General features: G+C 44.3%; 1 protein-coding gene across 5 annotated transcripts in view; it reads left to right on the top strand.

Moving 5' to 3' along the window:
• Nucleotides 1–26708, top strand: part of R3HDM1 (R3H domain containing 1) — a 336575-nt gene that overhangs the window by 149183 nt on the left and 160684 nt on the right. For 3 of the 5 annotated variants that reach the window (XM_030210709.1, XM_030210708.1, XM_030210707.1), the window contains exons 12-15: nucleotides 2550–2572; nucleotides 2654–2704; nucleotides 2800–3026; nucleotides 23149–23400. In XM_030210709.1, coding sequence (XP_030066569.1) covers nucleotides 2550–2572; nucleotides 2654–2704; nucleotides 2800–3026; nucleotides 23149–23400 — 553 coding nt within the window. The remainder of the gene's footprint in view (nucleotides 1–2549; nucleotides 2573–2653; nucleotides 2705–2799; nucleotides 3027–23148; nucleotides 23401–26708) is intronic. The other 2 variants (XM_030210711.1, XM_030210710.1) reach the window with 1 other exon arrangement.

Below are 26708 nucleotides of genomic sequence, written 5' to 3'. Positions count from 1 at the left end.
AAGTAATCTGTTTCCAAGAGGCAAAATGTGATATTGGTATATCAAACATCATAGACAGAACATATAAAGAAAGCATTGTACCATTCAAAAATAATTGTGATAAACACCAAAGCCCCTTGGACTTATAATTATTCTAAATGTTGTATACATGAAGAGTCAAAGTTAGAATTGTGCCAGAGCAGTACATCTGAATGAATCTATTTTAGCTTTAAGAAGGTTACGAAATTCACATAGATTACTTGTCGAAGCTTTTAGAATACAAAGGGATTTGGTATAGTGATATTTAACCATCAAGGGAAGTAAGTGTAGGGGACAAGGGTGTATCATGTAAGCCTTAAAGGAAAGCCACCTAGGAGAGTCAGTGGAAGATTCTCTTTGAAACCGAAATATAGATTGAGGTAGTCTGAAGGCTGTATGGTAATATCTAAAATCGGGAAAATGTACTCTTCCTTTCTCTTTGCTAAGCTTAAGTTTATTTGGTGAGATGCGGGGAGTTGGGGGGGGGGGGGGGGGCTTTTATTTCCAAATGAATTTATTAAGTAAAGAGTCAATCTTTTTGTATAAGCCACTAGGAAAAAGTAGCAGGGTTATACTGAAGAAGTAATTTAACTTTAGAGCCAGGACCATTTTAAGTGCTTCTGTTCGGCTCCACCAAGTGAAGTATAAGGGGGACCAGGAGTTGATAATGGACTTAATAAGAGAGAGGATAGAGTCACTGATTAATTTCATAGATTTATCTACAGTGTTTGCATACCAAATGCCTAAATATTTAATTTTTTGGAGTTCCCACATAAATGGTAAGTGATCAAGTTGATGTTTATAAATTTGAGGACTTAGGGGCATTGCTGCAGACTTTGACCAATTTTTTCTATGATTATTTTGGAACGATTTTCATATTAGTAAGCAGTTTTGTAGTAGTTAAAAGAGCAGAGGCACTAACGTAGTATTGAGAGCTTATATTGGATTTTACAAGTATTTATGTGTTTAGTAAAGAATTATTGTTATAGGCACAGACATTAGTGTCATAGGTTGTTGTTAGAAATTAGCTATGTGAAGTAGATCTACTTTTGGGGATCTGCCTGGTGTTTATGAACTGGACTGGCCACTATTGGAGACAGAAAGCTGGGTTCAGTGGACCTCAGTCTAATTCATATAGGTTTTCTTAATATTTAAATAAATCATTTTCTTCACTTGTCAGAGGAATGTTATATCATCTTCTTAAACATATTACAAATTACTCACTCACTACCCAATACACACCATTTATCAATACAAAAGATATCCAGTAAATATCATACTCCCATAAATACACTTTGGCTCATCCAGGTGGTGAGGTAGTCGAATACCAGCAATGCGATGGCGAGCCCAAACTGCTCTTCCAAACGCATGGATGGTTACAGGCTAACGCAGAGGTTAAATATCCTAGAGGTTTAACCACTCAATCTTGATATTTAACCTCTGCGTTAGCCTGTAACCATCCATGCGTTTGGAAGAGCAGTTTGGGCTCGCCATCGCATTGCTGGTATTCGACTACCTCACCACCTGAATGAGCCAAAGTGTATTTATGGGAGTATGATATTTACTGGATATCTTTTGTATTGATAAATGGTGTGTATTGGGTAGGAATATAGTTAACCCACTGTTATTGTGTTTAGAATTCAAGACCCCTGATGACGCTTACACAGCAAAACATGAGCATGTTGGGTCCTAGTCATATGGTGGAAAGACTATAAGGATATAAGAGAGTGAAACTTTAGAAAGAAGTGCTACAACGATTTAATGCACATATCTGGAAAATAAATACTATGGACAGTGAAGACGGGTTATGCCCGTATCCTGGATGTGTATGACTGTTATCATCTTTGACAACACAATGGTTTGCTGCAGGAAAGAATACTTTAACTTTACAAGTTGGTGACTCTGATCCATTGAATGCGATGTGAAAGAAGTTTGCTCTTGAGGGAGACTCCAATTCACTGGATATACAAATGATTAAAGAGTAGTGACCAATATGTTGTTGAGAAATTTTGATATGATGAGAAATTACCAGATATGTCATTTAATTGTGTACTGAAAGAGTATTTTGGAAAAGTGTTTATGGTTTTAAGTGTGTTGGTGAATGAGAGTATGTATGTAGTGATTGATGTATAACAGTGGATTAAGGGAATGGATTTAATTTTAGTAAGGTTATATTAATTCATTAATAAAGATTATTTTTATAAATGTTAAACGGTTATTAGTGAGTAATTTGTAGTATAATGTGTAACCAGTTATAGAGTATAGACCTTGATTGGGTTTGTGATCTTCTTAAACATGAGCTGTTTAGTGTCTGAAATGAGCAGGGCAAACACACTTCAGCTACTTGGCAGGATCTGAGTATACCGTTTATGTAGTATATCTGAACTGTAGTGACTTTGAGCCTGAATTTTTCTGATGCCTTGAGCAACTTGTATTTACTGCTTATTTTGTTTTTCATCTTCTACAAATGGTGAAAGTAAAAGCAAATATTCACCATTGTAATATTTTTCCTTTATTCTTTGTATCTTTAGGAGAGTTACCTTATGGACAAAAGGTAGGCAACATTCATTACTAAGATATTGTTTTATTTTGATATTGAAATATTAAACTGCAGTCTTATTAAATATACCAACAGAATTCAAGAGGAAGAAATTAACAGTACACAGCAGAGACGTCAAATGTTCAGGTACCTAGTGTTTTTTTTCCACAGTATTCACATTTTGCTTGTTTTTCCCCTTACTGTGCAAATAGATATCTGACATTCTGTTTTATAAATTGTAGGGTCAATAAAGAAGCATCAGGGAGATCAGGCAACAGTCATCACAGTAGTACTGAGAATGATCTGAAGTACTCAGAACCTCGTCCTTGGAGCAGCACAGATTCTGATAGTTCCATCCGCAATTTGAAGCCGGCTGTAACCAAAGCCAGCAGCTTCAGTGGCATTTCTGTTCTGACAAGAGGAGATAGCTCTGGAAGCAGCAAAAGTACAGGCAGGTTTTCTACGACAGGTATAACAAATCTGTGCAAGAAAATAATTTTTCAGCAGTAAAATAAGCTTGCCTGAAATTTTGTACATATATTTCTAACTTTTTATTGCTACATAACATCTATTTATATTATGGTCAAACACATAATCACAAGTGAGAGTTTTAATTTAAGTTTTACTTATGCCTTCGTGTGTTATCCTGCAAAGTGAGAGGGAGAACAAAATGTTGAATAACACCAGTAATGTGTTCTAGAAACAACTGTTTATTATCAGTTAGTTAGTTTTCAGGCCTAGTGCAGCACAATTGCTCTTTGAAGTTCTAGGCCCTTATACTATACATTCACTTAGTATGCATCCGGTTATTTCTCACTTTCTGCACAAACCCCCCTTCCTCATTTTTTTTTGTTTTGTTTCAAATGTCACTGCTTTATCAACCTATCCCACCCATCATACAGCTTAACTTTGAGGTACCAGGTTTAGTCATACCAGATGCTATCTAATCTAATCAAAAATGCACTTGGAAGGGAGAGGGTGCATAGTTCTGAGGCACCTCATTTAAGTGTTTCTAGTACCAAGATTTTTCCTCTCATAAGACAGCTGCTGTCCATGCACTTGTGTTAAATCTTTTAAGAAAGAAAAACTTAAGGATATTATATCAAACAATAAACTCTGGTCTTTTCCTGGGACCCTAGTGTTTCACTTCTGGAACATACTAGGATTCCAAGGCCTCAGGAATGAAAGTTTCAAAATCTCCTATATGTGAAACACTAACGTTTCTAGTAAGTTTTCAGTATATTACTATATTATATTGCAATAAATTACTACATATAATTGGAAATTGGCTATTTTTACCACTCACCAAAGCAAGCATTCTTTAAGCCAACTAGAAAATAAAGCTAAATTCCCTTCTGAGATTATGTTTGAAGTGGGATCACTGGCAGCAGTTATTTAAGTCAGAACAAATGATTTAATATATTTCCCAGTGACTTCCATTTACACTTGTCACTACTGAGCATCTGGTTATATTCACTTTGCAAAGGTAGCATCTGGTTATATTCACTTTGCAAAGGTAGCAACCGTTCATAGGCTACAGATTCTGGTAGTTCCAATACTTGTTAACAATCGAAAAATCTTAACTAAAGTCACAATTGTGTGTTGTAATGTAGAGCACTTAAAAATTGTAAATTAACTAGGGGTGATTTGTGGTGGCCATTGCAGACTCTTTACTTTCCATCAAAACATGTTTAGTTTTCAGATTTTCACAGAAATATGTGTAGTTTTAGTAGCCCACGCTACATTGAGTGTAGCTACATCTTTTAAAATATATTGCTCTGATTGGTCACACGACATTCAGAGATTAAAGTGTGCTGTCTAGAGTACTCAAAATATCAGCTGCTGTTTAATCTTTCTTCTGACTTTTTCCCTAATTTTTTTCTTCCCTTATATTGTTGCTGTGCAATTTTTTTGTTATGACTAAATTTCTCTGTTTCTGTAATCTTTCCTGAAGTCCTCTCCACCTGTTTTGTGTTATATTCCTATTCCATTTATACCAATATGATACCTGCATGGCTGTCTGAGGTCAGCACAACAGCATCTCATTTTACTTAGGTTAATAATGGTAGGCATGACTAAGTAAGATGATCTTTCATAAATATTAACTTGAAGTACTTCCTCACAAATGAACTAACACTGTAGGCTTTTTCAGTAATTTTGTTTTAAATTTTTTTAAATTGCCAGCTAAATTATTTAGAGCATTATTTGCTAAGAGGTAATTTGTGCTGTTAATAAATGACCTGCTTATTAACTAAAACTAAAAGCGCTACTTGAAAGTTGTTTGCTAATGGGACTATGCTTTGTAGCATTTCTGCTCTGTCAGGTACAGATGAAAGTAGAGGGTCAAACCTGGCTTTTCTGTGATTGATTTACATAGGGTCTAGGCATTTAGCTTTCTAGTACTTTTGCAGTTATTTTTCACTGTAAAAGTTTGGTTAAAACAGCAGTGCCTCCTTGAAAGTTATGAAAATCAAGGAATTAAAATGTTTTCCTTGCACCTGAAATGTATTGTAGTTCTGATATTTTTTGATCTAATAAATATTTTTTATCATTTCAAACCATGCACATGATTACTATAAATAAAACACTTAAGAGGGGTTATCTCCTTTTCCCTCCTCCTGTAAAAGAATAAAATAATATTTCCCACGAGACATCTTTTGCAATCTGTTTCAGACCATGAAGCTGGCACGTGCTGACTATTGCAATGGAATCTATTCGGGGTGCAAAGATGAAATCAAAAAAACTTCAAACAGCACAAAACATAGCAGCGAGACTCATCTTCGGAAAATCACGATTCGACAGTGCCACACCCCTCCTCCTGAAATTACACTGGTTACCGATTAAAGACGGGATAGCCTTCAAGATCTGCACAATGGTATACAAAATAATATTTGGCCTTTCACCAAGTTACATGACAAACCTAATCGACTGGAATATTGACAGATTAACAAGATCCTACCTCACCCTTCACTTCCCATCATTCAAAAACACAAATATAAATCGTCTCTGGCAACCAGCTTCTCGCATATCAGCACCAAAATATCAAACACACTCCCAAAGGACCTAAAACTGAAAGACAACTACTTAACTTTCTGTAAACACTTAAAAGCTTATCTTTTCAAAAAACACTTGCCCTCGGAACCAAACAATCAGAAAAGTGTACAAACAACATCAACGTACCGGACCCAAATATCTACCCTAACCTACAATCCCACTTCCTCACTCTCAATGAATGGCTGCTTGACTCCCATCGTAACTCCTATTACAATGATTCAAGTAATCAACCTTATGCCCCCAGTGGGACCACCCAACCTACTACTTCCACAAGAACCCATACAAAATCTAGTTATTCCTATCGCTTTCCTAACCCCTCCCTACAACTATCAATCCCTCTCCTTTATCTTTAACCAGCTTTTTGTACCTTCCCTTTGTTCCATGTAAGCCACATTGAACCTACCAATTGGTGAGATAATACGGGATACAAACATAATAAATAAATAACAATAATGTTGTGTTTTCAAAGTGACTTGTGTTTTTATTCCTGAGTATGACAATTTTCTCTTGCTCTTTAGAGTGTCCTGCTCTATCAGAGCCAACCTTTACTGGATTTGCCACACCTTGAGCACTCCTTTGGAACTCTCCTTATTCCCCCCCCCCCCCCCCCCCCCCCCCCCCCAGTTTCCGTGCTGTCCCAGCCATCATCCCAGCATCTTGTTGACCTTTTTCTGCCAGACTCCAGAAACCACCACCTCAGTGGTGTAGCTAGCTAGGACTGAATGGGCCTCGGGCAGAAAAATTAAGATGGGCCCCCCCATCCCCTTCAAAGAGATGGAAGGGGAGAGGTGGAACCCCTTCAGAACTCCAGTAGCCAATCCCTGTCAAATACACATTCCAGACTATTGTAGAAAATTTGTTATAATAAAGCAGCACTAATGTCCAGGACTGAAAAAGCAACAGCACATAAGTACATATAAGTAATGCCACACTGGAAAAGACCAAGGGTCCATCGAGCCCAGCATCCTGTCCTTGACAGCAGCCATTCCAGGCCAAGGGCACCTGGCAAGCTTCCCAAACGTACAAACATTCTATACATGTTATTCCTGGAATTGTGGATTTTTCCCAAGTCCATTTAGTAGTGGTTTATGGACTTGTCCTTTAGGAAACCATCTAACCCTTTTTAAACTCTGCTAAGCTAACTGCCTTCACCACGTTCTCCGGCAACGAATTCCAGAGTTTAATTATGCGTTGGGTGAAGAAATATTTTCTCCGATTTGTTTTAAATTTACTACACTGTAGTTTCATCGCATGCCCCCTAGTCCTAGTATTTTTGGAAAGCGTGAACAGATGCTTCACATCCACCTGTTCCATTCCACTCATTATTTTATATACCTCTATCATGTCTCCCCTCAGCCATCTCTTCTCCAAGCTGAAAAGCCCTAACCTCCTTAGTCTTTCTTTATAGGGAAGTCGTCCCATTCCCGCTATCATTTTAGTCGCACTTCGCTGCACCTTTTCCAATTCTACTATATCTTTCTTGAGATGCGGCGACCAGAATTGAACACAATACTCAAGGTGCGGTCGCACCATGGAGCAATACAACGGCATTATAACATCCTCACACCTGTTTTCCATACCTTTCCTAATAATACCCAACATTCTATTCGCTTTCCTAGCTGCAGCAGCACACTGAGCAGAAGGTTTCAGTGTGTTATCAACGACGACACCCAGATCCCTTTCTTGGTCTGTAACTCCTAACGTGGAACCTTGCATGACGTAGCTATAATTCGGGTTCTTTTTTCCCACATGCATCACCAAACAAACAGCAGCTTATAATAGCAGTATACTTCCTGTCTAAAAAACAGAACAAGTCAGAGCTACAGATCCCTACACAGAAACTAAACACTAGGAGGCTCCTGCTCAGTTAAACCCCATTGAGCTAGCCAACCCCAGATATTCAGCAGCAATTTACCAGGTAGTGCCACTGAATATCCCCACAAACTGGGTATCCCCTAACCGACTTGGTTAGGGTCAGTCTCGGCAGAGTTTAGTGAAGCCGGCATTTACCTGGTTAGTGGTAATATTCAGTCCACTAACCAGCTAAGTAAGCACATAAAGTTAGAATAGCAAAAACACTGTCCTAACTTTATCTGCTGAGTTAAGTGGGCACCAGTCTCAATATCAATCGGTGCAAGCCTCAGCATTGAACATCCAGGGTTAGGTCAGCCCGCAGATGTGAGCAGCTTACAAGCTACTTAACACCATGGGCTGAATATTACCCCTTGGGTGAATACCTCACAGAAACTACATGCTTACAGAATATCATATCTTTGGTCACATGTGCAAAACACAGACAGACTCTCAACAAATAGGAAACAAAGGGCCACATGTCAAAGAAACTGAAATGCAAGATATCAGAGATGCACATTTCACAAAGCTGACATAATATAATTAATAAATTCAGAATAAAATATTTTTCTACCTTTTGTTGTTGAAAATGTTATTTCTCCATTTTTTTGGTCCAAGTGTCGCCTTTCTGCGTTTCTCTTTTTCCTGACTCTTCTTTCAGGTGTCTCCTGTCCATTTGACATTTTCTCTCTTGCCATGTCCACCATCTATCTTCCCTCTCTGTCCCTTATCTCTTCTGTCCAACATCTCCTTTCTGTGCCCCTGTCTTCATCTTTCCCCCATGTTTAACATTTGTCCTCCCTCTGTGACTGGAATCTCTTCTCTATCCCTGTCCCTCCCTTTCGCCATGCTTTCTTCCATTTCTACACCCCTCACTCTGGGGCCAGCATTTCTCTTGCCTTCCATTGCAGTCTGGCATCTCTCTCTCTCTCTCTCCCCAACCCCCCAATCCAACATCTCTTCTCTTCCGACCAGCCTGCGCTGGGGGAGTTCAGCATTTTTTCTCCATTATGTGGATGTATCCTCTCTCACCTTTATTCCTCCCCACCCACTAGCATCTGTCACTCCTCCTCTCTCCTACCCCCCCCCCCCCCCCCACCAAGGCTGGCTTATCTCACTGTCTCTCCCCCTCCCTCCCACCTGTCAAGTCCCAGAGATTTCCCACTGTGCTGACTCTTAATCACCCAAACCACCTCCTGGAGCACGATGGAAGCATCCAAAACATCCCTGTCTGCTGGTGAAAGACACGGCAAAGCTGTTGAGTACAAATGCTGTTGAACAGCAGACTGAGAAATACTGGAGGTATTCCAATTAAAGAGTCTGGTAAAATTGCAAAAAGCAACAACTAATAATTCACATCAGTATAATACATAACATCACCAGGCCCCTTGATTTTCCTAACCAACAAACCCAACTGTTTCTCACGAAGATGCCAAGCTAACATAGTGCCTAATCGATTGGCAAACTCAAAACATTTCTGTTGAAGCTGACGGCACATAAACTCAACCTGCTCAGTCTGCATCCTGTGCAAGCCAGAAAGCTTTTCAGAAAGCTTCTGACAAAGTTCCTCATGAGAGACTCCTGAGAAAATTAAAAAGTTATGGGATAGGAGGCAATGTCCTTTTGTTGATTAGGAATTGGTTATTGGATAGAAAACAGAGGGTAGGGTTAAATGGGCATTTTTCTTAGTGGAAGAGCATGAATAGTGGTGGAGTGCTGCTGAGAGCTGTACTGGGACCGGTGCTATTTAACACATTTATAAATGATCTGGAAAATGGAATGGAGATTGATGTGATAAATTTGCAGATGACTACTGCTACTTATCTCTATAACTTGAACATGAAGAGACAGTCCCTGCTCGAAAGAGCTTACAGTCTAATCAGGACAAATATGGGATAAGGGAATTACTAAGGTAGGAATGATAAAACATACATGGGTACTGTACGAGTGAATAGGGGTAGGGGTTAAAAGCAGCATCAAAAAGGTGGGCTTTTAGCCTAGATTTGAAGACGGCCAGAGATGGAGCTTGATGTACTGGCTCAGGAAGTCTGTTCCAGGCATATGGTGCAGCAAGACAAAAGAATGGAGTCTGGAGTTGGCAGTGGAGGAGAAGGGTAATAATAAGAGAGATTTACCCAATGAATGGAGTTCCCGAGGAGGAGTATAGGGAGAGATAAAAGTGAAGAGGTACTGAGGAGCTGCAGAGTGAATGCACTTGTAAGTCATACGGAATGGATCCAATGAAGTGACTTGAGGAGATGGCTAACATGAGCATAGCGACACTGGCGGAATATAAGTTGTGCAGCAGAATTTTTAACAGATTGAAGGGGAGAGAGGTGGCTTAGTGGGAGACCTGTAAGAAACTAGTTGCAATAGTCTAAGCAAGAGGTGATAAGAGTGTGGGTAAGGGTTTTGGTAGTGTGCTCAGAAAGGAAAGGACAAATTTTGGTGATATTGTAGGGAGAGAAATGGCTGATTTTAGCAGTCTAGATATGTGCAGAGCAAGAGAGGAGTCAAAGATAGCCCCCAAATTATGAGCTGATGAGACAGGGAGGATGAGAGTGTTATCCAGAGATAGAGAATGGGGAAAGAGGAGAGGAAGCTCAGTATTGGTCATGTTTAGTTTCAGATGGCAGTGAGACATTCAGGCAGCAATGTTAGACAGGCAGGCTTATACTTCAGCCTGGATTCCTTCTGAAATTTCTGGTGTGGAGAGATAGATCTGGGAGTCATCAGCATAAAGGTAATACTGAAAACCATGGGATGAGATCAGAGCACCAAGGGAAGAAGTATAGATGGAGAAAAGAGGTCCCAAGACAGATCCCTGAGGTACACCAACTGACAGTGGGATAAAGTGGAGAAGGATCCACTAGAGTATATGCTAAAAATGTGATGGGAAACATAATAAGAAAACCAAGAAAGAACAGAGCCCGGAAATCCAAATGAGAACAGTGTATCAAGGAGTAGGCAGTGATCAACAATGTCAGAAACAACAGATAGATCGAGAAGGATGAGGATAGAATAGAAACCTTTGGATCTGGCCAGGAACATTGGAGACTTTAGCAAGGGCTGTTTCAGTTGAATGAGGAGGGTGAAAGCCTGATTGAAGTGGATAAAAAATAGCTTGAGATGAAAGAAAGGCAAGACAATGGCGGTGAACAGAACATTCAAGTATTTTGGATAGGAAAGGGTGGAGAGAGATGGGGCGATAGTTAAAGGACCGACTGGGTCTAGTGAAGGTTTTTTTGAGGAGTGGTGAAGGCATCAGGAACAGTTGCAGTGGAAAGTGAAAGATTGAGGATATGACAGAAGGAATGATAGTAGGAGAGATAGTGCTAAGTAGATGGGTGGGAATAGGATCAGAGGAACAGGTCGTCAGTTTGGAGGAGGAAAGAAAATGTGCAGTTTCCTCTTCAGTGATTTCAGAAAAGGAATAAAAAGAGGCAGGGGTTGAAGGAGGTTTGAGAGAATGGACTGAGGGAAGGAGAGGTGGAGGTGACCTGGTTGAGAATTCAAGTTTAATCTTGTGAACCTTATCATGAAAGTACTCAGCTAGAGTCTGGGGAGAATGTGAAGGGGAAGTTGGAGGTGAAGGCACTTTGAGGAGAGAGTTCAGTGTGGCAAAGAGAAGTTGAGGGTTTGAGCCAAGAGAATTTGTCAAATGGATGAAATAGTCCTGTTTGGCAAGTGAAAGAGCAAACTGGAAGGAGGTCAGTAAGAATTTGAAATGTATGAAGTCAGCATGGGCATAGGATTTCACCAAAGGCATTAGGCAGATCGGGCACAGGAACTTAGGTAGCGGATTCTAGAGGTCAGCCAAGGCAGGGGTTTGGTACGCCTTACAGAACAGGAAATGGGAGGAGCAAGAGTATCCAGAGCAGAGGAGAGAATAGTGTTCTCCGAGGACAAGCAGGCTGCTTGTTCTCACTGATGGGTTGACGTCCTCGGCAGCCCCCTCCATCGGAAAGTTTACTAGCAAAGGCCTTTGCTAGTCCTCGCGCGCCCATGCGCACCGCGCATGCGCGGCCGTCTTCCCGCCCGAAACCGGCTCGAGCCGGCCAGTCTTCTTTCGTCCGCGCTCGGTACGGTCGTGTTACGCCGTTCGTGCCCCAGAGAGTCGACCTCGCGCGTCCTTTTCGACGTGTTTTTTCCTTGTTTCTCGTTGAAAAAGTTCGGGAAGTGCTCCGGAAGTGTTCCGGAAGACCCTTACGGGTTTTCTGCCCTTCCCGTGATTTTCACAGCTTTTGCCCCGTACGTTTTCTTTCGTTGTCGGGGTAGGCCTAGTTTGGCCTCGGTCGAGATTTTTCTCCCTTTAAATTTTGGTGCTTCAATTTTCGCCATTTCGGCCTTTGATTTCGCCGGCGTGATTTTTCCGCCCATGACATCGAAGCCTTCCAGCGGCTTCAAGAAGTGCACCCAGTGCGCCCGGGTAATCTCGCTCACTGATAGGCACTCTGCGTGTCTTCAGTGTCTAGGGGCCCAGCACCGCCCTCAGAACTGTAGTCTGTGTTCCCTGTTACAAAGGCGGACTCAGGTAGCGAGATTAGCCCAGTGGAACGTTTTGTTCTCGGGCTCTTCGTCGGCATCGGCACCGGAGGCATCGAGTGCATCGACGTCGTCAGCGTCCGGACCATCTTCCTTGGCTGCCGCTCCATCGACTGCATCGAGGCATAGGACCTCTGCATCGGCGCCGAGGCATCGGGCGACTGCATCGACGTCGGTGGTACCGAGACTTCGTCTGCTGATGTCGTCGGACGGAGGTGCATCGTCAGGAGTGCAGGTGAGGGCTGTCCATTCCCCTGCTGGTGGCGGTGAGCCTTCGGGTGGGTCTCCTCCTACCCTGAGGGCTCCTGCGGTACAGCCCCCCCGGGATCGACCCTCTTCGGTCTCGGCCCCGAGGAAGCGACGGATGGATTCTACGTCCTCCTCGTCGGTGCCGGGGAGCTCCGGTGACATGCTTCGGAAGAAGTCGAAGAAGCATCGACACCGGTCTCCTCCCCGTGTCGGCACCGAGAGCTCTGGGTCGCTGAGGGAGTCGGCACCCAGCAGGCATCGGCACCGAGAGGACCGCTCACCCTCTGTTCAGGAGGTGTCGATGCGCTCCACTCTGGACAGCCCGGAACAGCCTCCTCGCCCGGAACAGGTTCTGACGTCGACGCCTGCATCGACCTCTCAGCCTTTTTCTGCAGCCACTCTGAACGAGAGCCTCCGGGCCGTTCTCCCAGAGATTCTGGGAGAGCTGTTGCGCCCTACCCCTCCGGTACCGGCGGTGCTTGCGCCTCCGGTACCGTCGAGCGTGGCGCCGGCTGGTCCATCGCCCAGGTTGAGGTCCCCGACGTCGGTACCGCGTGCGGTGCCGACCGCGGCCACCTCCCAGGAAGGCTCCCCGACTATGTCGGCGGAGGGAGCTTCGCCGATGCGGGCGAGGGAGTCTACCTCTCGACGCCCCCATCGTGGACGTGGCTCCACGGAGTCGAGCCGGGCAAGGTTGCAGACACAGGTCCGTGAACTTGTGTCTGACACCGAGGGTGAGGCCTCGTGGGAGGACGAAGAAGACCCCAGATATTTCTCTGACGAGGAGTCTGGGGGTCTTCCTTCTGATCCCACTCCCTCTCCTGAAAGGCAGCTTTCTCCTCCTGAGAGTCTGTCTTTTGCTTCCTTTGTCCGGGAGATGTCTACGGCCATCCCCTTCCCGGTGGTTGTGGAGGACGAGCCCAGGGCTGAAATGTTTGCGCTCCTGGACTATCCTTCTCCACCTAAGGAAGCGTCCACTGTTCCCTTGCACCATGTCCTGAAAAAGACATTGCTTGCGAACTGGACCAAGCCATTAAGTAATCCCCACATTCCCAAGAAGATCGAGTCCCAGTACCGGATCCATGGGGACCCAGAGCTGATGCGCACTCAGTTGCCTCATGACTCTGGAGTTGTGGATTTGGCCCTAAAGAAGGCTAAGAGTTCTAGGGAGCATGCTTCGGCGCCCCCGGGCAAAGACCCTAGAACCTTAGACTCCTTTGGGAGGAAGGCCTACCATTCTTCTATGCTCGTGGCCAAGATCCAGTCTTACCAGCTCTACATGAGCATACACATGCGGAACAATGTGCGGCAGCTGGCGGGCTTGGTTGATGCTCTTCCCCCTGAGCAAGCCAAGCCTTTTCAGGAGGTGGTCAGGCAGCTGAAGGCGTGCAGAAAATTCCTGGCCAGAGGAGTTTATGACACTTTTGATGTTGCGTCCAGGGCCGCTGCTCAAGGTGTGGTGATGCGCAGGCTCTCATGGCTGCGTGCCGCCGACCTGGAGAATAGAATCCAGCAGCGGATTGCGGACTCGCCTTGCCGTGCGGACAACATTTTTGGGGAAAAAGTCGAGCAGGTGGTAGAGTCTCTCCACCAGCGGGACACCGCATTCGACAAGTTCTCCCGCCGGCAGCCTTCAGCATCTACCTCTACAGGTAGAAGATTTTTCGGGGGAAGGAAGACTGGTCCCTATGCTTCTGGTAAGCGTAGGTACAATCCTCCTTCCCGACAGCCTGCGGCCCAGGCTAAGCCCCAGCGCGCTCGCTCTCGTCAGCAGCGTGCGCCTCAGCAAGGCCCCGCGGCTCCCCAGCAAAAGCAAGGGGCGAGCTTTTGACTGGCTCCAGCAGGGCATAGCCGACATCCAAGTGTCAGTGCCGGGCGACCTGCCGGTCGGGGGGAGGTTGATAGCTTTTCACCAAAGGTGGCCTCTCATAACCTCCGATCAGTGGGTTCTGCAAATAGTCCGGCAAGGATACACCCTCAATTTGGCCTCAAAACCTCCAAATTGTCCACCGGGAGCTCAGTCTTACAGCTTCCAGCACAAGCAGGTACTTGCAGAGGAACTCTCCGCCCTTCTCAGCGCCAATGCGGTCGAGCCCGTGCCATCCGGGCAGGAAGGGCTGGGATTCTATTCCAGGTACTTCCTTGTGGAAAAGAAAACAGGGGGGATGCGTCCCATCCTAGACCTAAGGGCCCTGAACAAATATCTCGTAAAAGAAAAGTTCAGGATGCTTTCCCTGGGCACCCTCCTCCCCATGATTCAGCAAAACGATTGGCTATGCTCTCTGGACTTGAAGGATGCCTACACTCACATCCCGATACTGCCAGCTCACAGACAGTATCTGCGATTTCAGCTGGGCACACGCCACTTCCAGTACTGTGTGCTACCCTTTGGGCTCGCCTCTGCGCCCAGGGTGTTCACAAAGTGCTTGGCTGTAGTAGCAGCGGCACTTCGCAGGCTGGGGGTGCACGTGTTCCCATATCTCGACGATTGGCTGGTGAAGAACACATCCGAGGCAGGAGCCCTGCAGTCCATGCAGATGACTATTCGCCTCCTGGAGCTACTGGGGTTTGTGATAAATTATCCAAAGTCCCATCTTCTCCCAGTGCAGAGACTCGAATTCATAGGAGCTCTGCTGGATTCTCGGACGGCTCGCGCCTATCTCCCAGAGACGAGAGCCACCAACTTGTTGTCCCTCGTCTCGCGGGTGCGAGCGTCCCAGCAGATCACAGCTCGGCAGATGTTGAGATTGCTGGGCCACATGGCCTCCACAGTTCATGTGACGCCCATGGCCCGTCTTCACATGAGATCTGCTCAATGGACCCTAGCCTCCCAGTGGTATCAGGCCGCTGGGGGTCTAGAGGACGTGATCCACCTGTCCACGAGTTTTCTCAAATCCCTATATTGGTGGACGATTTGCTCCAATTTGACTCTGGGACGTCCCTTCCAAATTCCTCAGCCACAAAAGGTGCTGACCACGGATGCGTCCCTCCTGGGATGGGGAGCTCATGTCGATGGGCTTCACACCCAAGGAAGCTGGTCCCTCCAGGAACGCGATCTGCAGATCAATCTCCTGGAGTTACGAGCGATCTGGAACGCTCTGAAGGCTTTCAGAGATCGGCTGTCCCACCAAATTATCCAAATTCAGACGGACAACCAGGTTGCCATGTACTATGTCAACAAGCAGGGGGGCACCGGATCTCGCCCCCTGTGTCAGGAAGCCGTCAGCATGTGGCTCTGGGCTCGCCGTCACGGCATGGGGCTCCAAGCCACATATCTGGCAGGCGTAAACAACAGTCTGGCCGACAGGTTGAGCAGGATTATGCAACCTCACGAGTGGTCGCTCAATTCCCGTGTGGTACGACAGATCTTCCAGGTGTGGGGCACCCCCTTGGTAGATCTCTTCGCCTCTGGAGTGAACCACAAAGTCCCTCAGTTCTGTTCCAGGCTTCAGGCCCACGGCAGACTGGCATCGGATGCCTTCCTCCTGGACTGGGGGGAGGGCCTGCTGTATGCTTATCCTCCCATACCTCTGGTGGGGAAGACTTTGTTGAAACTCAAGCAAGACCGAGGCACCATGATTCTGATTGCTCCTTTTTGGCCGCGTCAGATCTGGTTCCCTCTTCTTCTGGAGTTGTCCTCCGAAGAACCGTGGAGATTGGAGTGTTTTCCGACCCTCATCACACAGGACGATGGGGCACTTCTGCATCCCAGCCTCCAGTCGCTGGCTCTTACGGCCTGGATGTTGAGAGCGTAGACTTTGCCTCTTTGGGTCTGTCCGAGGGTGTCTCCCGCATCTTGCTTGCTTCCAGGAAAGATTCCACTAAGAGAAGTTACTTCTTCCATTGGAGGAGGTTTGCCGTCTGGTGTGACAGCAAGGCCCTAGATCCTCGCTCTTGTCCTACACAGACCCTGCTTGAATACCTTCTGCACTTGTCTGAGTCTGGTCTCAAGACCAACTCTGTAAGGGTTCACCTTAGTGCAATCAGTGCTTACCATTACCATGTGGAAGGTAAGCCGATCTCAGGACAGCCTTTAGTTGTTCGCTTCATGAGAGGCTTGCTTTTGTCAAAGCCCCCTGTCAAGCCTCCTACAGTGTCATGGGATCTCAATGTCGTTCTCACCCAGCTGATGAAACCTCCTTTTGAGCCACTGAACTCCTGCCATCTGAAGTACTTGACCTGGAAGGTCATTTTCTTGGTGGCAGTTACTTCAGCTCGTAGAGTCAGTGAGCTTCAGGCCCTGGTAGCCCAGGCCCCTTACACCAAATTTCATCATAACAGAGTAGTCCTCCGCACTCACCCTAAGTTCTTGCCAAAGGTTGTGTCGGAGTTCCATCTGAACCAGTCAATTGTCTTGCCAACATTCTTTCCCCGTCCTCATTCCTGCCCTGCTGAGCGTCAGCTGCACACATTGGACTGCAAGAGAGCATTGGCCTTCTACCTGGAGCGGACATAGCCCCACAGACAGTCCGCCCAATTGTTTGTTTCTTTTGATCCCAATAGGAGGGGAGTGGCTGTAGGGAAACGCACCATATCCAATTGGCTAGCAGATTGCATTTCCTTCACTTACGCCCAGGCGGGGCTGGCTCTTGAGGGTCATGTCACGGCTCATAATGTTAGAGCCATGGCTGCGTCAGTAGCCCACTTGAAGTCAGCCTCCATTGAAGAAATTTGCAAAGCTGCGACGTGGTCATCTGTCCACACATTCACATCGCATTACTGCCTGCAGCAGGATACCCGACGCGACAGTCGGTTCGGGCAGTCAGTTCTTCAGAACCTGTTTGGGCTTTAGGATCCAACTCCACCCCCCGAGGGCCCTGTTTGTTCTGTTCCAGGCTGCACTCTCAGTTAGTTGGTAAATTTTTTAGGTCAATCTCAGTTATGTCCTCGCCGTTGCGAGGCCCAATTGACCATGGTTGTTGTTTTGAGTGAGCCTGGGGGCTAGGGATACCCCATCAGTGAGAACAAGCAGCCTGCTTGTCCTCGGAGAAAGCGAATGCTACATACCTGTAGAAGGTATTCTCCGAGGACAGCAGGCTGATTGTTCTCACAAACCCGCCCGCCTCCCCTTTGGAGTTGAGTCTTCCCTTGAAGTGTATTGTCTTGCTACATACTGGACTGGCCGGCTCGAGCCGGTTTCGGGCGGGAAGACGGCCGCGCATGCGCGGTGCGCATGGGCGCGCGAGGACTAGCAAAGGCCTTTGCTAGTAAACTTTCCGATGGAGGGGGCTGCCGAGGACGTCAACCCATCAGTGAGAACAATCAGCCTGCTGTCCTCGGAGAATACCTTCTACAGGTATGTAGCATTCGCTTTATAGGAAGAGACATTGACAGACTTGGATAACAGTGGTTGACAAGAGGTTTGAAACACTAGAGGACAGAATAGAAGAGTCAATAGCCTGAAGGTTTCTAAATGTATTGGTGGAGATTTGACGGGACTGAGGAGGAAGGTGTTTTAAGTGTGAAAGTTATCTGATGATGGTCAGAGAGGGGAAGAGCTGAGGCACAGAAACTGAAGAGTTAGCAGTTGGAGAAGAAGATAAATGGAAAGGGAAATCAGAGTTGATATACCGCCTTTCTGAGGTTTTTGCAACTACATTCAAAGTGGTTTACTTATATTCAGGTACTTTATTTTGTACCGGGGTTAAGTGACTTGTCCAGAGTCACAAGGAGCTGCAGTGGGAATTGAACTCAGTTCCCCAGGATCAAAGTCCACTGCACTAACCACTAAGGATACTCCTACTCCTCCAGTGGCTATTCTGGTGAGTAGGGGTAGTGGAGCACAATTGATGATTGAAAGAGGATGTTAAAGTGAGAAACTGAGGAGCATAAGAGTCAGAAGGATCATTATCATGAATGTTAAAGTTCCCAAGAATGAGGGAAGGAGATGAAGGTTCAAGAAAGAAGGAAAGCCAGGAGTCAAAGTCAATGAGAAAGGAAGAAAGGGACTTATCAGGGGGGTCAATAAATGACTGCTATTCAGAGAGGTAGAGGAGTGAATAGATGGATGGAGTGGACTTCAAAGGAAGAAAAGCAGCAAGACTGAGGTGGAAAAGTAGGCTGAAATCTACAAGAGGGTAAGAGTAGTTGCCTGACACCACCTCTGTGTCCAACTGGGCGAGTTGTTTGAGAGAAAAGGTAACCTCCATGACACAGGGCCATGGCTGAGGCAGAATTTTCAGGGCAAAGCCAAGTCTCAGGGCAAGGAGATGGAGAGTACAAGAGATAAAAAGGTCATAGATGTATTAAAGTTTGTTGCAGACAGAGCACATGAGAAAGGCAGAGAAGAAGGAGAGAGGAGAGGAACAGATATTAAATAGGAAACATCACTGTGTGACCTGCACAAATAGGATGAGTACTGATGTGAAGGACCAGGATTGGGATTGATATCTCTAGCAGAGAGCAGAAGAAGTATCAAGAGAGTACGGAGAAGAGTAGGAGAGGCATGATGACAGCGATGAAGATGAGATGTACTCAGACAGAATGGAGATGGTTGAATGAAAGGAAGCAAACTTTGAAGGTTGAGAGCTGAGAAGAAGGGTGAAGACAAAAGGGATAATGAGATGATGGAAGCAGAATGTGGGCAATGTGTTCCTGTAGTATACAGTGGTTTCAGATAGAGAAAGAGATTGGGAAGGGAATTACCAAGAAGAGGAGCCATAAGAAATAGCAGAGAAAAAATACAAACGGTTTAGATGGTAATGGTATGCAGCACCTGGAGCGATATCCCTGGGTGGATCAGAGTGGACCTGGGCATCGCCCTGGAGAAGGCTGTGAGAATATGCAGATGGGCTGCAAGTCCTCCAGGGCACCTGGAAGGCAGCTGGTGGAAGCGCTAAGCACCTGGAGCAAAGGCCCTGGGTGTTAGGTGTGGATCTGAGAGTCACCCCAGAGAAGGCTGTGAGGATATGCAGATTGGCTGTAAATCCTCCACAGCACCTGGAAGGCAGCTGGTGGAAGCACTAGGCACCTAGAGCGAAGGCCCTAGTTGGATCGGGATTGACCTGGGAGTCACCCCGGAGAAGGCTGTGAGGATATGCAGATGGGCTGCAAGTTCTCCACAGTACCTGGAAGGCACCTGGAGTGAAGGCCTTGGATGGATTGGGGTGGACCTGGGAATCACCTCGGAGAAGGCTGTGATGATATGCAGATTTTATTTATTTATTTATTTATTGCATTTGTATCCCACATTTTCCCACCTATTTGCGGGCTCAGTGTGGCTTACAATACATTGTGAATGATGGAAATACAATTTGTTACACTACGATTATGGGTTACGTTGTGAAGAGTTATGGGAAGACAAAGTCAAGTCAAAACATCATTAGGGGCATAGAAACTATGGAATGTAACAGTGGGGAAATGATAGGGCGATCGAACAATAGCAAGAGAGCATTAGGGTATAACAATTTTATCTGTGGGTAGATTTTTAAGTGTGGGGCTGCAAGTTCTTCACAGCACCTGGAAGGCAGCTGGTGGAAGTGCTATGCACCTGGAGCGAAGGCCGTGGGTAGATTGGGGTGGACCTGGTAGTCACCCTGGAGAAGGCTGTGAGGATATGCAGATGGGCTGTAAGTTCTCCATGGCACCTGGAAGTAGGCTGGTAGAAGCACTAAGCATCTGATTAACCAAACATGGGCTTCCACCCCAGCCAGCCCACCCTAAAAATGGAAGAAGCCACTCATCTCCAGGGAGCCAAGCCTAAATAGACTCCCATTCTGCACATCCACTTTCCCCCTCCCCTTGTCCAATCAACAAAATCTCTCCCTTTAAAACCCTCAAACAGTACCCTCAAGAACCCTCTGTCTCCAGGAATTCTAACCAAGAAACCAGTGGACAGCAAGCACAAAGTGCTTTCAAGTACCCAGAAAGCAGTGAAGATATAGCTACCTGAGAGCAGACCCACCGCTGCTAACCAAGTACTTAACAGTGAAACACAGAAAAATATAACCAAACAGAATCAGGTAGATAACACCCCCCCCCCCCCCCCCCCCCCCCCCATTGCACAGTTAAGTCATAGATCTGGTGCTTGGGACTTCCTGGCAGCTAGGCCGGTGATGCAGGTACCATTCTCATTTGTCTGGAGGGCAAATTGTGACACTGAAGCTGCAGCCATGCCTTGCCACAGGTGCACACTTTTTTAGACTCCCCCCCCCCCCCCCCCCCAACGGTAATTAGAAGGCTAAATGGGAAGAGCCACCAATAGCGATGATTGTTGACTGTAGGTAACGGGTCTCCGACTGCTTTACTGGCTCATCCTCTGCATCCTTAGGATCTGCCGCCATCTTGAACACATGGGCGGCCGCTTTCTCGACCCACGACCGGTGGTGATTGTCTAGCTCCGTAGCAAATTTGAACTTCTCGAGGCACTTTTGGGAAGACATCCTGAATTCCCACATACTTAACAGCCCTGAGGGGAGATGTAAAAACTGAGGGAAAGAATCACTAAATTTAATCACGGCTCTGACGGAGCCCAACTCTCAAGTGTCCATTCTCCAGCAGTGATGTCACTTCCTCCTCTTTCATTTCTTATGTACTGTCTGAAAACCTGGAAGCTATTAAAGTAGTGTATATTCAGGTACAGGAGGTACTTTCTTTCCCTGGAGAGCTCACAATCTGAGGTTGTACCTGAGGCAGTTGAAGGTTAAGTGGCTTGCCCAGGGTCACGAAGAGCTGCAGTGAGGTTTGAACACGCTCCCCTGGTTCTCAGCCCACTACCCTTACCATTAGACCTCTCCTCCACTCCTGAGATCTAGGAGCACCATTCTTTTTTATTTTTGTGTCTGTTGTATTTATTGTGATTATAATTATAATATTCTGAGATCTGTTTTTTCAACCTTGCAATTTAATAGAAATTCATACTCTATAGTGAAAGAGAGGTAGAGCTAAAATATTGAGAGGAGGTAATGTAACACATTTAAAATGGAATTTCAAAAATTGTTTATGGGAAGTAATTTATAATTCTCAAAAACAGCAGGTTGTATTAATTAGATAGAGGGTTGCAGATCACTGGCTTGCTCAAATGTGGTGGAAATAGTGAGAATATGGCACTGCTGCTTTAATCAGACATACTACCAGATCTGCAAGTATGGTATCCAGTTAACATATAGTTCAGTGATCAAATATCTTATTAGAGTGAATTTAGTTTGATGTCTTCGTTCATGAAATATATTAGCTATAAAGAAAAGCAAAGTGAAAATATTTAATAGGAACCACTGTTTAGTCATTGTTTTATTTATGATTGGTGTTGAAAATTGCACATTTTGTTAATGATATGGTTGGCTGTTGGTTCACTTCAATTAAAGTTTCTGGCTTTCTCACAAACTCTGGGACACCCTCCCAGTTCATTAAATGTTCATCTACTATTGTTCCTGATATTTAAAAAGGGATATAGTCATAAGAAACCAAGCCAAAAGTGCATGGATATATTTCAAATATTTGAAAAAAAATCCACTTCATATAAATATCTGTTAACATATCGCTACAGTTTTACCCTCTAGATAAAGAGGGTTATAAGCATAAATATTATTTTCATCCCCAAATTTTATTTAACAGTGTTCCATTAAAGATGTATATCAATGCACTATACGGTATGCTTTTTTGCAGGATTTGTGGTTTAAGGTCCCTTTTACTGAGCTGCATTAAGTGCTAATGCACACTTAGGGATCCTTTTACTAAGTTGTGGTTAAAAAGTAGCATGTTAAGGCCATTTTTACTGCAGTCAGAAAATAGCTTAATTTCCATTTTTCTAATTAATTGCCATGTACTAATGTTGCCATTAGCGCGCGGCCATTAACAGTATTTAGCACATGAGCCCTACTGCCACCCATTTTATGAGCTGTAGGGCTCACAAAATGCGAACTAGTTTTTAGTAATGTGGCTGCACTGATTCTTGCTGTCATGCCCACTTTCTGCCCCACCCCACCACCCCCAGATACGCCCCCTCTGAGAAAAATTCTGAAGTATTTTTTAGTACATGATATTCGTGCACACATTGGAATTTTACTGCAGGACACCTCAGCACATCCCATATTGAGCTCTTTTAAGCTGTGGTAAGTGCACACTAGCACTTACTGCAGCTTAGTAAAAGTTCCCCTTAATGGAGGAGTAGCCTAGTGGTTAGGGTGGTGGACTTTGGTCCTGGGGAACTGAGGAACTAAGTTTGATTCCCACTTCAGGCACAGGCAGCTCCTTGTGACTCTGGGCAAGTCACTTAACCCTCCATTGCTCCATGTAAGTCGAGAAGCGCAGGATACAAATGTAACAAAAAAAAAATGCAGGAAAAAATGGCCTATAGCAGAATGCCCCAAAGCAGTTTGCCTTAGTTTTGCCATTTGCACATGCTAAGCACATGGCATTTATTAATTTTTTTTTTTAGGAGGGGGTGTGGAAACACTGTTCAGCTTATCATCAGCACGGTAACTGGTTAGTGTGTCTGTAATGCGGGAGCCCTTAGTACCTCTTAAATAGGAGTCGGTAAGTGCTCCTGCATTAATTTTTTAAAATGACCACACATTAGAGCACACCCAGAAATTCAACAAATAGAAAAATGCCTATTTCACGGCCTTGCTAGACATAAGCTTGGCACATGGGAAAGTCCTGCATTAGAGTATGCTACACCCATTTACTAGCACAGCTTAGTAAAAGGGCCCCTTATTGCCCTAAGCTGCATCTTTGGAAACATAAGAAATGTGATGTTTATAGAAGTAACTTTTGTTTCAGGTCTGCTATAAGAAACCTTCTTGTCCAAGAAAAGTTGAACATAAGTGTTTAGTAGTTAGTAAAAATTTGTGTTGAATCTCTGTGTTATACTTGCGCTTTATGAATCTGATGCATATTTAAATGAGCTTGTTTTTCTCCTAGATAAAAATCATTTTTCATTACTCCTTTCCTAGGTTCTGAGTCTTCTAGTAGTGTAGGGTCGTCCACGGGTTCTCTTTCTCATACCCAGCAGCCTCTTCCAGTAACAGCTATAAACCAGCCATCTCATGGCACACCTGCCGTCTATCCAACTGTCAGCACTAGTAATTCTCTTTCCTTTGGTGGCATAAGTGGGCAAGTGGCACCTACTAGTACTAGCTTCTTTTTGCTTCCGTTGGAAGCGACAGGCATACCACCTGGCAGTATTCTGATCAACCCACAAACAGGTTGGTATCCAGTGGTAGATAATTTTATGTACAGTTTAGAAATCTAGAAAAATGTTTATATATGTACTGTAGCTGTATAGTTATAGATATTTTGTGTTCTTTTTACGTGTACTTGTTAAATATTTTATTAGTATTTTAATGTTGTAATTTTTGAAAATGTTATAATTCAGACACAAGCAATTGAAATTTAACCCTTCAAATATGATTTGTTCCTTCTAGCTTCAGTTTATACTCCTTATGTAAATTGTTATAATAGCTTACATTACACTTTTCATATTAGCCTGTTCAGCAAAATAAGAACAGACTAATTGGTAGCATTTTTCTGTTTCATATAGAGAAACAGGATGCTTTAGTGTATATAAATTTCTCAATTGGCTTCTAATTTACCCCATAAATTAAAATTATATATATATATATATATATATATATATATATATATATATATATATATATATATATATATATACAGTGGGGGAAATAAGTATTTGATCCCTTGCTGATTTTGTAAGTTTGCCCACTGACAAAGACATGAGCAGCCCATAATTGAAGGGTAGGTTATTGGTAACAGTGAGAGATAGCACATCACAAATTAAATCCGGAAAATCACATTGTGGAAAGTATATGAATTTATTTGCATTCTGCAGAGGGAAATAAGTATTTGATCCCCCACCAACCAGTAAGAGATCTGGCCCCTACAGACCAGGTAGATGCTCCAAATCAACTCGTTACCTGCATGACAGACAGCTGTCGGCAATGGTCACCTGTATGAAAGACACCTGTCCACAGACTCAGTGAATCAGTCAGACTCTAACCTCTACAAAATGGCCAAGAGCAAGGAGCTGTCTAAGGATGTCAGGGACAAGATCATACACCTGCACAAGGCTGGAATGGGCTACAAAACCATCAGTAAGACGCTGGGCGAGAAGGAGACAACTGTTGGTGCCATAGTAAGAAAATGGAAGAAGTACAAAATGACTGTCAATCGACAAAGATCTGGGGCTCCACGCAAAATCTCACCTCGTGGGGTATCCTTGATCATGAGGAAGGTTAGAAATCAGCCTACAACTACAAGGGGGGAACTTGTCAATGATCTCAAGGCAGCTGGGACCACTGTCACCACGAAAACCATTGGTAACACATTACGACATAACGGATTGCAATCCTGCAGTGCCCGCAAGGTCCCCCTGCTCCGGAAGGCACATGTGACGGCCCGTCTGAAGTTTGCCAGTGAACACCTGGATGATGCCGAGAGTGATTGGGAGAAGGTGCTGTGGTCAGATGAGACAAAAATTGAGCTCTTTGGCATGAACTCAACTCGCCGTGTTTGGAGGAAGAGAAATGCTGCCTATGACCCAAAGAACACCGTCCCCACTGTCAAGCATGGAGGTGGAAATGTTATGTTTTGGGGGTGTTTCTCTGCTAAGGGCACAGGACTACTTCACCGCATCAATGGGAGAATGGATGGGGCCATGTACCGTACAATTCTGAGTGACAACCTCCTTCCCTCCGCCAGGGCCTTAAAAATGGGTCGTGGCTGGGTCTTCCAGCACGACAATGACCCAAAACATACAGCCAAGGCAACAAAGGAGTGGCTCAGGAAGAAGCACATTAGGGTCATGGAGTGGCCTAGCCAGTCACCAGACCTTAATCCCATTGAAAACTTATGGAGGGAGCTGAAGCTGCGAGTTGCCAAGCGACAGCCCAGAACTCTTAATGATTTAGAGATGATCTGCAAAGAGGAGTGGACCAAAATTCCTCCTGACATGTGTGCAAACCTCATCATCAACTACAGAAGACGTCTGACCGCTGTGCTTGCCAACAAGGGTTTTGCCACCAAGTATTAGGTCTTGTTTGCCAGAGGGATTAAATACTTATTTCCCTCTGCAGAATGCAAATAAATTCATATACTTTCCACAATGTGATTTTCCGGATTTAATTTGTGATGTGCTATCTCTCACTGTTACCAATAACCTACCCTTCAATTATGGGCTGCTCATGTCTTTGTCAGTGGGCAAACTTACAAAATCAGCAAGGGATCAAATACTTATTTCCCCCACTGTATATATATATATATATATATATAATATTTTTTATGGTGAAGTATTGTATGGCCAAGTCATTTTAATTGTTTTTATCATTCATTCATTCTTCATAATGTTATTTCATCTGTATGTGTTGAGTTTGGCCCATAGCCAAGCCACTTCATTGTGAAAATGACTTTTGTAGCCAGCAGAAAAAATGGGTCCCCTCAGAATAGTTTCATTTTACTAGCCAGTAAGTTCCAGGAAAGCAGGGAATCCAATTCTACAGTATTCATGGCCCCAGTGTGTTTGAGTTTTAAAACTCTGGGGGTGAAATTAATTTGGATTTCCTGAAATGTATTTAAAGCTGCCTAGCTTCAGTGACCAAAATGAATGTGTCTTGGTGTTTTTTCAGACCAATTAAATAATTTTAGTTCAGTTTTAATAAAATGTCACCTTATTGATGTGTATAAGACATAAGATGCTTGATTACTTAGCACTGTGCTTCTGTAATGTGTTCGTAAGTAGAATACAGTAGCAGATAGTTATCCCCATCCTGCTAGTAACTATACAGAAAAGTTTTACAGTCTTCTATATTAAAGAAAAACTTTTTGTTAATTTTGCTTTTCTTTGTATATAAAACTTTACTGATAGGTCACAGTTTCTTGATCCTGTCTTGGAGTTAACCTAGCTAGTCTGCATGAGCCATATTAACATGCACTAGGTTTATGAGGTGTACAACTGGATCTCGTGCATACTTTTCACAGATATCCTAAAAATAAACCAATGAGGTATCTTTCCAGGACAGGACAGTGTTGAACAGCACTTATATGAGTAGTTTCTTTTTAAAATTGGTGGTGTTTGTTTAATTCCTAATATTTTGTTTATTCCTTGAATAATAACAAATGAACATAGTAATGTTAGGGTAACATGGTAGATTAACTGTTCTGCTTTGGTAGTTTTTACCAGTTTTATGGTTGAAATTTTATTTTTCTGTTAGAGAAATTAAGCCTGCATGGAGCATTTCATTCTTAGGCGTGATAAAAGACCAGTTGAGCTTGGTTCTGGCCAATTTAAGTGATGCACATAATGCTAAAATTCCTTGGTTGAAGTGTCTTAAGTTGATGCTTTGGTTAATAAAATGGTATTGATAGCCACATGAGGAATTGTTGGAACAGAAAAAAATATATAGAAATGTATTAACTTCAGGACCATTTTTCTAAACTGTGTTAAACACTTAACAGGCAGTTTACCGCGTGGTAAATGCTATTAGAGGCTGAACAAAAC

This window comes from Microcaecilia unicolor, chromosome 7 (genome assembly GCF_901765095.1).
Source record: "Microcaecilia unicolor chromosome 7, aMicUni1.1, whole genome shotgun sequence".
NCBI classification, from domain to species: domain Eukaryota; kingdom Metazoa; phylum Chordata; class Amphibia; order Gymnophiona; family Siphonopidae; genus Microcaecilia; species Microcaecilia unicolor.
This window is presented reverse-complemented; position numbering and strand designations above follow the sequence as displayed.